The 13078-nt window shown below is 39.6% G+C and overlaps 1 protein-coding gene across 4 annotated transcripts in view; it reads right to left on the bottom strand.

The window, feature by feature from the left end:
• Nucleotides 1-715: 715 nt before the first annotated feature.
• The window catches only part of PTPRB (protein tyrosine phosphatase receptor type B), a 118391-nt gene continuing 106028 nt past the window's right edge, over nucleotides 716-13078 (bottom strand). For 3 of the 4 annotated variants that reach the window (XM_058742043.1, XM_058742045.1, XM_058742046.1), the window contains 2 exons: nucleotides 7225-7345; nucleotides 5140-5333 (listed from right to left, as the gene is read on the bottom strand). In XM_058742043.1, the coding sequence (XP_058598026.1) occupies nucleotides 5311-5333; nucleotides 7225-7345 (144 nt within the window). In that variant the 3' untranslated portion in view covers nucleotides 5140-5310. Of the gene's footprint in view, nucleotides 5334-7224; nucleotides 7346-13078 lie in introns of all 4 variants that reach the window. The other variant, XM_058742044.1, reaches the window with a different exon arrangement.

Below are 13078 nucleotides of genomic sequence, written 5' to 3'. Positions count from 1 at the left end.
AGGTAGGAATAGGGAAGAAATTAAAGACCTGATTCTTGTCTTTGTAGAATTTATGTAAGCCTAATGAGTCCCACATGGAAGATCAGCGATCAGGGACTCTTCAGGGAAGAACATTGGTGCACCCGGTTGTCAGTGGGGTGGACAGTAGGCGATTTCACCAAGGCCTCTGCAGACTTTCCCACTGGCTTGCAGATGAAACTCTGTCCAACTGTGACTACAAACTCCTAAAGCCACAATCGCATACGCTCCTGTTGGGATGCTTATCTGCTCACTCACCTCTTAAAATACAACATCTCGGGGCGCCTGGGTGGCGCAGTCGGTTGAGCGTCCGACTTCAGCTCAGGTCACGATCTCGCGGTCCCTGAGTTCGAGCCCCGCGTCGGGCTCTGGGCCGACGGCTCGGAGCCTGGAGCCTGTTGCCGATTCGGTGTCTCCCTCTCTCTCTGCCCCTCCCCCGTTCATGCTCTGTCTCTCTCTGTCCCCAAAATAAAAAACGTTGAAAAAACAATAAAAAAATAAATAAAATACAACATCTCAAACGTAACAGAGAGCTTGCTGTTAGGGTGAAGATGGTATTTCCTACAAGAAATTCCTTAAGGCAGAAAACAGCCATAACTAACGTTTCTTGTGATGATTCTAGAAGGGGGACATTACACCTGTGTGACATTATTCAGTTTTAAAAACTTATTTTGGTAACTTATATAAGATCATTGGCATAGAGACTATAAAAATAATCTTTGGTGAAACTGTTAATAGATTCCTTTGTTTTCATTACATAAACCTCTATTAAGAGCATCCGCTGACAATTTCCTTATTTCATGAATGTATCTGTATACATAACCTTTAAAAAAATAAAATGCCTTATTTTCATGGCATACATTTGTTCCTAGGGAACCTCCCTACAAGTCAAGAGTATTCTTTTAGTCAGAAATAGTTCCATTGCTAGAAGCATTTTTGGAACTGAACAGATTTTTGCTATTATCATGGCTGTATCAAATGTTACCCGGCATTTTAACGAAAATGGCCACTTTCAAAGGCATCATCCACTATAAGAATCTTAGGTAGTGTGTCTGAATTCCAAGCTCAGTTTAGTCAAACACCTGGTCAATTCACAAAACTAAATGAATCAATTCAGTTGCTTAATCAGCTAAATCATGTGGCTAATGAAGTCAAAGAGAGCCCCCAAAGGATAATACATCCTCATAGAAACATGACACTTTGAAAAAACAGTCTGGACACACAGAAAGGGTGCCATTTTCTCTTCCTGATGATGTTTGGTTAGATTCCCTTTTTTCAGATATTTCCCCTTTTTTGCATCATTTCACTTGCTTTTTGTAGTCATGGTTTACAGATTTTCCTCTGATATGAAACTTCCTTTGAATACTTGATATGACTTGAAACCTCTGGTTAAAACTACTCAGAAACTTAACACGGCATGTAGGCTGATAATGGCCTTTCCACTGTGGCTCTTCAGGAATGAGGTGGGGTTGAGGGTTGCTCACAGCCACGTAGGGGAGGAACAGCCATTCCTTCTTGCCACTCTGTTTTGGCTGATCAATTACTTTCATTTCCTCAGTGAAATGGAACCTGCAAAGTCCTTGAACTACTTCCTCAAACAAGCAGCCTATTTTCTATTGTTTTTCAATGCCAGGTCAGGTTCGGTCTGGCTCACATGGGTGAACTAAAACTCTAGAACATCCCAGAGTTGGGGATCAGGTCCTGTTGTTTGCAGTCATACAGACCCAGCCAGTGTTGACCTCAGGATTCCAACCTCAAAACTCAGCTAATTGGGAATTTAATAGATGGCCAGTAGTTTTCTTGCAAAAAATGAGGAGAGTGTTTAAGAAACTGATCGCGAGACACTAAGACAAGAGAATCAGAGTGTGAAGTATAACATGTGAGGTCTATTTTTGTATTGCTGGACATCTGCTTGGTGGTTTCATATTATTTTCACGTGTCATTTTGGGCTTTCTTCCAAGAGGTAATAAAATTAAAGACCCTTCCAAATAAAACTGTCCCCAACGTGTCTGTGTGCCACGGCCATTTTAGTATTTAAAAGTGAAACCATGGTCATCTCTTCTATAATGTGGAGCCTGAAAAGACTATGAAATACCAGTGGTTTTAAGGAGATAAGATGAACAGAAAGTAAAATCACATTCAACTGGGAAAGCAAACATATTCAAAAAAGGAGAAGGGAACAAGTCGTGAGAAAGAGGGACTCAGAAGTGTTCAGGGATGGTGAATTACTTAGGACAAATACGTGCAGGCCCAGGCAGGGAGATGAGACTTTGAAAAGTCTGATTCAAGAGCTGAAAAATTGGCCGCTTTCCAGAGAGCAACAGAATGATAATATGAAATCGATTTAATGAGTAGAGATTAAAGGAGTTAATTATAAAGAACTTGAGTAAATAATTATTACGATGCAAGACGGGACTCTCTCAAGATTTGATAGCTCAAAAGCCCTTTGAAGATTGGGTGATTCAAGTGTAGCACACAGGTGCGAACAGAATGCCCAGAAATGACGTGTTTACCAAGACAAAACCCATGATGGGATTAAATTAAAATACATCCAATTGAGCTGAATGTCAAGGAAACCTTTTTTTCCCACCCTGTCCTAAATTTAATAAACAGATCAAGTAGATAATGTATTTAGTCTTTGGTGGCGGCAGGAGGGAAGATAGCGGAATATTTGTTGCCAAGGAGATTTAAAATTAGACAGGTGGAGGGTAGGAATAAATATTTCCTGGATTAGACTAAAAGAACATACAGTTTCCCCTTGTCATGTCCATTTCCCTAACTGTGATTCCACCCCCAATACGCCAGGGTATGTGGACATTATTTACTGTTACAGATGTGTCCGTGTTTTATAGTTTTAATTCCTGGTTTGTGTAATTCATTGCTTTCTCTTCTAGATCCAGTGGTCTGCTATGGAGACTGCACTAGCCTTTTCCAGTGTGATCTGTGGGAGGCTGCCACTGCCTTGGACTGCTTATTTTACCGGCTCCCCAGAGCCCTCTTTCAAGCTTCATTGGAAATAGTAACAGCAACCCTAACTTTACTATTGTGATGCATTTTCTTTATTGAGTACAAATGTGTTGTTTCTAGGACAGTGCCTCGTAGGTTATAGGCACTTACTAAAACTTTTCTGAATGAATGAAAGGCCAAAAATGAATTTCTCTTTCCATGTGTTAATGTACTTTGTGCCAGGCAACATTAGTATAAAAATCTGTTGTTTTTCTCTTGCTTTTTCTTTTTAATGCAGGGAAAGTTATTCCTAGTTGACCCTACCTCTCATAAATCTCTGACCTCTATTTTCTTCCTGGTGGTACATCTGCCACCCTTACCTATATATTGTTTCTTTTCATTTCTAGAAGATCCACCTAGTTCCCTGAGACAACCCAACACTGTTATTTCACAAGGGCATTGAGCACAATGAGACTGAAAACTTGGAATCCTTTTATTACTCTTTGCATCTATTCTTATAAAGTTTTTCCCTGTTTTTATAAACTTCAAGTAGCCCTGGAAATTTTTCTGGTGTGTGTAGAAATTTACATAACTACAAATAACTATTTTGGATATATTTAATGATTTTCACTTGTACCCATTATATTATTTATGGGACTTTATGGTATGTAGAAAAAATACATACTTTGAAAAGAAATGTATTTTTTCTGCAGTTGAAGCTGTGAGGTCAACAATTTTCATCTCAAATTCTTAGGTTTATTACAGAGAAATCTGTACGTGAGAAAAAGGCAAACATCCTGGCTCATTTCTCAAGTAGCCATAAGGATTCAGTACAGATACCTTTCAAATTTTCCCTGGAAAGACCCTCAGAACTGGACACTGAGGAGGGCAATGCCTACTATCCAATTCACTGATATTTGTTATAGTCAAAATAGGCACAAATACTGAAAATAAATTTGGTAGAGTATGTAATGGCTTTCGTATTAAATGCACCTTCCGGTGACTACTGATATTTTCACCTCAATGACTTACTAAAAAAGTCTTTTGGAAGTTTTTATGTTAAGCACCACTGAGTTGTTTTGTTTTGTTTTGTTTTTAACTTTATTTATTTATGTTGAGAGAGAGGGGTGGAGGCAGAGAGAGAGAGGTGGAGAGAGAGAATCCCAAGTAGGCTCCGTGCTGTCAGTGCAGAACCCAATGCGGGGCTTGAACTCACGAACCATGAGATCATGACTTGCGCCAAAATCAAGAGTCAGATGATTAACCAAATGATCCACCCAGGTGCCCCAGATTTTTGTTTTTGTAATGAACTGCATATGATGTTTGTGGACATTTCTATAAAGATGTTAATATCAGGTCCTTTGGTCAGAAATGTAATCTGCCACAACAATCTTCTTTTAGTGGGAAAACCAAATACGACTGGCGTAATTTTGACTTTTCCAGGAGTGCAGCCCATTAGAAATGAGACAAGGATGACTGTGTGTACATCAACCAACACACTCATTACAGTATGGGTTTGTATGTTCACACACCGAATGCAGTGAAATCATCTCCAATCACTACAGATGGCACCTTGCATGTTGATTTTGTTTCCAGTCAGGGGTACAGGAGGCATCCTTGATGTAAGGAATTCATCCCTTCTGTTTGGATTGTTCTCTAACAGAACCCTCAATCCTGCAGCCCGGACTTCTCTGCAAGTTACACAGCCCCTGAACTGACCACTTTGGCTTGAACCTCTGTCAGAAGGAAGGGGAGAGATGAACTAGTTTAGCAATAACCACCGGCTTCAGCTTTCGTGCTTCCCCCCAGTTCTTTTTTTTTTTTTTTTTTTTTTTTACTGTTACATTTGTCCAAATAGCATTTGGATTATCTTTGGATCTCTACATTCCTAGAACAGCAATGCAGCAAAGCCAGGTGTCTTACACGCTTTCTCCAGCCCTGTCCTTTATCCTGACCAGTAAATATCAAAACAGGTCAAAACCATGGCCCATGGGATTGCCTCTGCAACCCCCTCCAGACATGTTTTCCCAGGAGTCCTGTTATACAGGTTGAATTAGTTTATGGAGAACAATCCATGAACACTTTACTGTGGAAACATAGTATTATATAAAGCTTAATATTAAACATTATGAAAAAAATACATATTTACAGAAGAAACTACAAAATACAACTATGTACAATAATATCTGTTACCCTTAAATTACATAAATTCTTTAAAATTCTCCAGATTAATAAATTATACATAGTGACAACAGAAATAGCTGGCACCTCTGTAGGGCATGAAGCAAATTTTTTAAAAAATCACACAGTGCATAGTTTTTATCCAAGAGATCTTCAGATACATTCTCAATGCCTTGAATAGCCCGTGTCTGAAAGGAAGGACATTGTAATTAGAGATGCAGCAGGGTGTATCATAGTTGTTTGTTCCATTTATGAAGATTGCAAATGAATGAGGCTGACAGAAATGACTAACGTTCAATATGGTTTAAAGTGAGACCATCCCTGGAGGGGTCAGCTCATCCCATCCTCCATGGATGGGCATGGACTCCCCTAGTCCATCCTCTCTGATTTTACAGATGTAAAGTAACTAACTTTACATCTAGTAAAGTAACTAACTCAGGGTTACACAGCTTGGCAATATCAGTTAGTTCCAGAGCTAGGACCTGAATTCTACTTTCAGACTCCTGAAGCTAACTATACCACAGCTAGCTCTTTCTGGAGCACCCAAGATAACTCTTGAAAAAGACTCTCAAGCAAGTCATAATAAGACAAAGGAAGTTCCAAGATCCCCCAGAGCTCCCTCCATCCCAGAGCTTCTTAAAGAATGTGACATGCAAAAACCTTAATTTACTATACAGATACATTAGGGGGTGATTATTTATAATACAAGAGTATTATCTGACTGACAAAGGACTCCTTTAAATAGCAGCTCTCTCATGTTTTTGTGCTTCACAGATTATTAACTATTTAACATAGTGGCTAGGTGGGTGGGTACAAGGGGTGCAGAGAACTTAAGAAAATTGAGGATCAGTTAGAAATGGAGATAAAATAAGTGAAATAATGATTAAAGAATGATCTGATTTATAGATGGACATAGGTCCATGTGGCAAGGAACTGAGACCTATACCAACAGCCGTGTGAGTACACCATCTTGAAATGGATCCTCCAGCCCCAGTTGAGTCTTCAGATGACTGCAGCCCCTGGCCACCAGCTTGACTACATCATCATGAATGACCCTGGGCCAAAACCACCCAGCTAAGCTCCTTCCAAATTCCTGATCTACAGAAACTGTTAGATAATAAATGTTGAATTAAACTGCTAAATTTTAGGGTAATTTGTTAGGCAGTAATAGATAACTAATACAGTGTAACTTCAAATTTGTTAGGCAGTAATAGATAACTAATACAGTGTAACTTCATATTAGCCTCTGTGATACATTAGGTCTAAATGATATCAAGTCATTAGTGTCTGACCTAAGCAGTGCCTTATAAAGTTTATATATTCTTTCACTAAAATTTTTGTTTAAAAAATCGTTACATGCTTATTCTAGAAAATGTACATGAAACAGAAGAAAAATTGTATTTTATTGCTGTGAGAAATTTGTCTACTATTGTGGTATATTTCTTACCAGTCTTTTCTCCCCCACTTCCCATGTGTTGTTTTTGTTTGTTTTGCATTCTGCTTTTCTAACTCAATATATTTATAATAATATCCATGTTATTATAATAACCTCAAGATATCATTTTTAATGACTGCATTGTATTCTATTAAGTGCACCATGGTGTACTTAGTTCTCCACTGTAAAATATTTGGGTTTTTTTTTTCACTTAAACTTTTAGCTATAAAAATTGTCATGCATAAGACTTTTTCAGTACTAGGTGACAAGACGAGAACATATTAAGGACTTTGACACATATGGCCAAATTATTCTTCAAAGGGACTTTTGATCTGAACCCTCAGTTGTGATTTCAAAGCATCTTCCCCAGCAAAGAGCCTTACTGCTTAGAAAAGAAATGTTAAGCAGAATCCTTAAGAGAGGGCATCCTAGGCCAGATAGGAAGAGATACCCCATGCAGTTGGTGCTCAGTGGTGGGAGTCTCCTCCCCACTCTGCCTCTCCTCCCTGTTGCTACTCGCTAAGGGTCTTTGGGTGGAAGGAGAAAGGGCTGGTGCACTTTGGAAGAGCTTTTGGTTATTAATGGTGTCCAGAGGCATCATATCTTGATAGGTGAACTTGTAAGTTAATGAAGTAAGGTCCTACCTCTGTGATACTCGGGATTCACATTTTCGTAGATTGGAAACAAGGGGTTTTCTTGTTCACTCCGTAGCTTCCTTGCTCTGAGGACATCTCTTATGCACTGATGTAGGTATAAGTACTGACACTATGAAAAAGTAGAAAATGTGTCAGAGGAAGGCAAGTTCTGAAGCAAAAGAAAGACAAGAGACTCTCATAAAGCATCGTGAGTGATGGGATTCTATATGGTTAGCAAAAATTTCTTGATCATTTCACTAACAGTTTCTAGTGAATAGAAGAGTGACTGCTTTCTATTAGCACTAAAAAGAGAATAATGGTAATGAGGAGAGACGGTGGTGTTTATTCATTCTCTTTTTATGTGCATGCATATTTATAGAGTATATTCTATGAGTGCCTGGGATTATGTCTGGCACATAGTTGGTCCTCTACAAATATTAAATAGTTGACTGAATGCTAAACACTGTGCTCTGCATTTTATATAAATTACTTCATTTGATTATTTTGACAACCTCACGAAGTAGATATAAGCATCCATAAGAAAGGAGACTCAGAGAAGTTAAGTAACTTCTTACACGGCCAAGAAATGGGACTTCAGAATTTGATCCTAGGGCTCATATTCATGTTCTTTTCACTATAGCAGTTTTCTTAAGTGACTTCTAATTTCATTGTATTATTTTTTTTCAAATCTTTATTTATTTTGGGAGAGCACAAGTGAGGGAGGGGCAGAGAGAGGGGGACAGAGGACCTGAAGCTGTCTCTGTGCTGACCAGCTGACAGCAGTGAGCCTGATGTGGGGCTTGAACTCATGAGCCATGAGATCATGACCTGAGCTGAAGTCGGGTGCTCAACTGACTGAGCCACCCGGGCACCCCTAATTTCATTGTATTATTCAATGAGAAAATCACTTCACTGTATACTCTTTTGTTCTCTTTCTTTAGGGAGGACCGTGAGAAAAAGAAGGTAGGTGTATACAATAGACCCCACTGGACCATCAGTACTTTGACGGCAAGGTCAGGGTCTTATCTATCTCGGTTCTCTCAGCATCTCAGTCTGGCACAAGGAAGAATCTTGAAGATGTTGGCTGATGACAGAGAACTTCAAAGGTTTACACGGTGAGAACAGACTCACCTCTGTCAACTCTCTGGTAACTACTTTTGAAATAGAAACAAAGATAGAAGAGTCAGTGTTTTGGTGACCCTAAAGACATACAAAACCTCCACTGAACACACAGGCTTAGACACAGGCAGCTAAACATGTGCATTGGGCTTCCTTCCTCACTACCTACAGAACTGTCTAGCAAGGAAATGTCCGTGTAACCTCCATGCTTGGCCTTGGGCTCCCTTAATGACATAGCAACTCCTCAGAGGGAGAGGACGCTGGAATGCTCAGAAACCCTATTTACTTGTTATGAGTATTTTATGCGATGTTGATCTTGAAAATTTGAGGAGGGAGCTGTCCTGAAAATCATTGTTAGTATAGGCAGTTTCTTTTTGCCATCATTAAGACAATCTACCAAATTGACATTTCCTGTTTCTTCCCAACCAAACCATGATTCATACTTTCAATTGTACTGGGATATTAAATTACTTTGGGACCTTAAATTCAGCTGTGAATGAATTCTATTACATCTATGGTATGCCTTACTAATAAATTCTTCAACAATGACCCACTATGGGCTTTGAAACCAGTTAATATTCATTAATTTGCCTTGCCTTAAATATAAATTCTTTTCCCAATGGAACGTCCTTTTGAAAATGATTACCACTAAAACCTTCAGACTGTTAATGTGCTTCCCACTTTATTCTTAATGGAAAAATACAGTTTAATATATGAACCTTGGATCTTAAAAGATAATTTTTGGCTCTGCCTAGCTAACTTATGAAGCCTCAATTCCATTCAATTTCACCAATAGTTGTAGTACTAGATAGTATTTATAGAATAACAGCCTTCCATGGTCCCTGAGTTCGCAGTTTAGCAGAAGGGCAGATATGTGAACAAATACCTATAAGGTTATAAATGTGAGATAGAATTGTGTGTAACACTTCACACATAAGAAGAAACCCTCAGGTTCACTTTTGGGGGAGAGAAGTATCAACCTAAGGGAAAGGTAAATTTGAGCAAATAAGTAGGACCTTCCAAGTGTCATAAAAAATATGACAGTGTACATATATATTCTAGAAGCTGTGAGCAGTCTAGGGTAGCTAAAATGTAGGGTGCATGGGTCATGGGAAACCCCAAGGACAATCCCCCAAATGGGCACTGAGATGCTTATTCCTACAACATCCCACTATTTCCTCCTTAGGGGAAGCAGATGAGTTTAACAGACTGTGCCTGTCACCTATCGTTCTTTAACAAGTTATTGCTTCATCTGAGTGTCTCTCTGGGAGTCAGGCTGCAAATTTCCCCAGGCTAAAGAAGAAGGGACACATCTGAAAATCTCCTGTTTGATTCCTCTTTGTTTAGAAATCCTTGCTCTTTGATCTATTTATTAAAATCTGTGAAGACCTGCAATCCCTTTGTATCCCAAATAAGGTGAAATAAAATTAAAGTTGCCTATCCCCAAGAACCCAGAAAAGTAATAAAAGGGGTCTGAAAGCCTTTCCTTCTTTGCTTCCCTTGGCTCAGCTGTGGTTCACACCCCTCTGCACTCACTCCTGGTACTGAGTGAGCCATACCAGTGCCGAGGCCGGGGCTTCTGAGACTAGAAAAAGCCCACTGTGGGCAAGGAGTTAAAACAAGACAGATATTATCTGAATATTGTTTGGGATTTCATCTGACAGTGGGAAGAAAAGAAGAGAGAGAGAAAATTTCTCTCACTATAATGTTTATTTCATTATAATCAAAAGAATCAGAGTTGATTCTGACCCAGGAAGGGAAGCCTTCCTGAATTTTGGCAGACCCTAAAACAATGGGTTATGCTGTGGTATGAAACAGGAGAAGTAAGTAGAGCCCAGTTAGGAAGAGGCCTGTAGACAAGGACAAATGCACTTCATTTGAAAGCAATGGAGAGCTTGCCAAGATTTTTATGCAGGAGCTGACATAGCTAGCAAAAGTACTGTGTTGGTGGCAGTGGTGACAAAGAGCTGTTAGGGCAGAGGCTGGTGGTAGGAGATAACACCAGGAGGTTACCAGGAGAGCTGATAAACGGCTGAGCAAGGACAGTGGCAGCTGGGTGGGAGACTAGAAGGAAGAGAAGGATGTTAGGTGCTACTGACAGGACTCCGTGACTGCTTGAATGCGAGAACTGTGGAAAAGAAGTCAGAATCCTAGCTTGGGCAAACAGGTGGAAGGCAAGATGGATAGCAACACTGTCACCCGAAACTGAAATGAGCAAGAGGGGGAGAAGCGCTTTCTTTGCTTGTTTAAAGACAAATAATGAGTTCAGTTTTGAGTTTTGAAATTTGAGATGACTGTAAAGCTTCCTGGTGAAACTGTATGGTAGGCAGGTACTTAGGTCATTGCTGGAAAAGAAGAACGAGACTTGAAAACACAAGCTCGTACATGGTTCTTCAAGCCATGGGACATCACAAAGAATGAAGATCGAGAGAAGGAAGAACAACACCTTGAGGACAGAACTGTGGGGAATCCAACCACTGAAAGGGCAAGCTAAGGAACAAGAGCTATAGAATCCTCAGAAGTTAGGAGGAGAAGGAGGAGGGAAGAGGGGAAAGAAGGAGTTATGTCCAAGAAGGAGGAAGAGTTATGGCACATGGGCTTACTCTGCCCCGGAAGTCTGCCAGTGATATTTACAATAGGAGCGGTTGCTCTTTGCCACAGTGCATCTCCAGAGTTTGGGGCAGGAGTATGCAAGTGTCACATGACCCAAGAAGCCTCTGACAATAATTAAGGAGCCTGAACACACACACACACACACTCTCTCTCACTCACTCTCTCCCTCTCTCTCTCTCTCTCTCTCACACACACACACACACACACACACACACACGCCTCAAGACTACTTACAATGTAGTAAGCAGTCTTAATCCCCAGATTATAAATTAAATATGGGTTGAGTTTGTAGAAATGACAATAAATAATGAAACACTGATCCTGACTTTTTAGCGACATAGTTGTAGGATATCAGTTCATTCATTTAGCAGGCAAAAAAAGAAAAACTTGCATTTTGAGAGAAGGAAAATGAATTCCTACAGTCTTTGGAACTGGTAGTCTTATGGAGAAAGATGAAGTGTGGTATAATTCTGAAAGCCTTAATGAAATAACAGAGCTAGACAGCTATGTTCAGGTCGCCAACAGTTGCTGAAACTGTTTAAGTGAAAGGCTCATGGGAAATGTTATAATGGATGGTCATTGTCAATTTCATCAAAAGAGTCTCCAGACGGGAAAGGTGTCCTGATGCGATGCAACAGGCAGTACTTGGTGCCACCTGTAAAGCATTGGGGTGGTAAAAAGAAACCTGAATTTAATGGAACCTCTAGATCCAATGACCTGCTGACAAAAATTACAGGGAAGAGAGGAATATATTACCAGCATGAAAAAGCAGTCAAATCCAGAATGTGGGAAAAATCTGTGAACAAATTAAGCTGGTGTCTTTAACAAATAAATGGCTTGGAAAACAAGGGAGGGTAATTATAGACTTAAAAGAAATTTAAAAGAGACTTCGACCAAAGGCAGTATGTGGACTCTGTTTGGATTCTTATGCAAACTAAGTGTGGAAAGTAATTTTTGAGATAATTAGGGATATTTGAACACTAACTGGATGTTAGATGATATTAAGGGATTATGGTTAAAATTGTTAGGTGTGATAATTGTATTCTGGTCACAATTTTAAAAAGAGTCCTTATCGGGGCGCCTGGGTGGCGCAGTCGGTTGAGCGTCCGACTTCAGCCAGGTCACGATCTCGCGGTCCGTGAGTTCGAGCCCCGCGTCAGGCTCTGGGCTGATGGCTCGGAGCCTGGAGCCTGTTTCCGATTCTGTGTCTCCCTCTCTCTCTGCCCCTCCCCCGTTCATGCTCTGTCTCTCTCTGTCCCAAAAATAAATAAAAAACGTTGAAAAAAAAAAATTAAAAAAAAAAAAGAGTCCTTATCTGTAAAGTATCTGCATATACTTTATTTAAGGATGAAATCATGTGATAAGTAGGATTTCCTTTAAAAATAAGGTTACGGGGTGGGAGATAGTGTATGCGGGATGTAGATGAAAAAAGAGCATAGAATGCTGATAATTGTAGAAGCTGGAGTTCACGTGCATGGAAATTCACTATACTATTTTCCCTAGAAATATGAATTTTAAAAATTCCACAATAAAATATTAAAAATATAGTGTAATAATTGTTACAATGAAAGTACTCCCAGCCCAGGACAGTGGTGGTGACAGAGGGTCCCAGGTGTGGCCACTGCCTATGGGAAGCAAGGATGTTTCTGTTTTGTGGAGCACGGCCACCTCCATAGTTTTCCTGTATACTATAACTGCAAGAGGGGCATGTAGGGCTTTGTATCTTTCCAACAATGGGAATATATATATATGTGTGTGTGTGTGTGTGTGTGTGTGTGTGTGTATGTATATATATATATGTGTGTGTGTGTGTGTGTATGTATATATATACATATACATATATACATATATATGTATATATACATATACGTATATGTATATATACATATATATGTATATATATACATACATACACACACACACACATATATATATATATACATGTATATATATATGTATATGTATATATATGTATATATATATATACATACACACACACATATATATATATGGAGAGAGAGAGAGGGAGAGAGGGAGAGAGGGAGAGGGAGAGAGGGAGATAGAGAGAGAGAGGATTTTGCAGAGTTGCTTGGGAAACACAAGGGTAAGAGAACTTGAGTCTTGTAAGGCA

This window comes from Neofelis nebulosa, chromosome 8, assembly GCF_028018385.1.
Source record: "Neofelis nebulosa isolate mNeoNeb1 chromosome 8, mNeoNeb1.pri, whole genome shotgun sequence".
Taxonomy (NCBI): domain Eukaryota; kingdom Metazoa; phylum Chordata; class Mammalia; order Carnivora; family Felidae; genus Neofelis; species Neofelis nebulosa.
The sequence above is the reverse complement of the archived record's forward strand: the minus strand, read 5'-3'. Positions and strand labels throughout refer to the sequence as shown.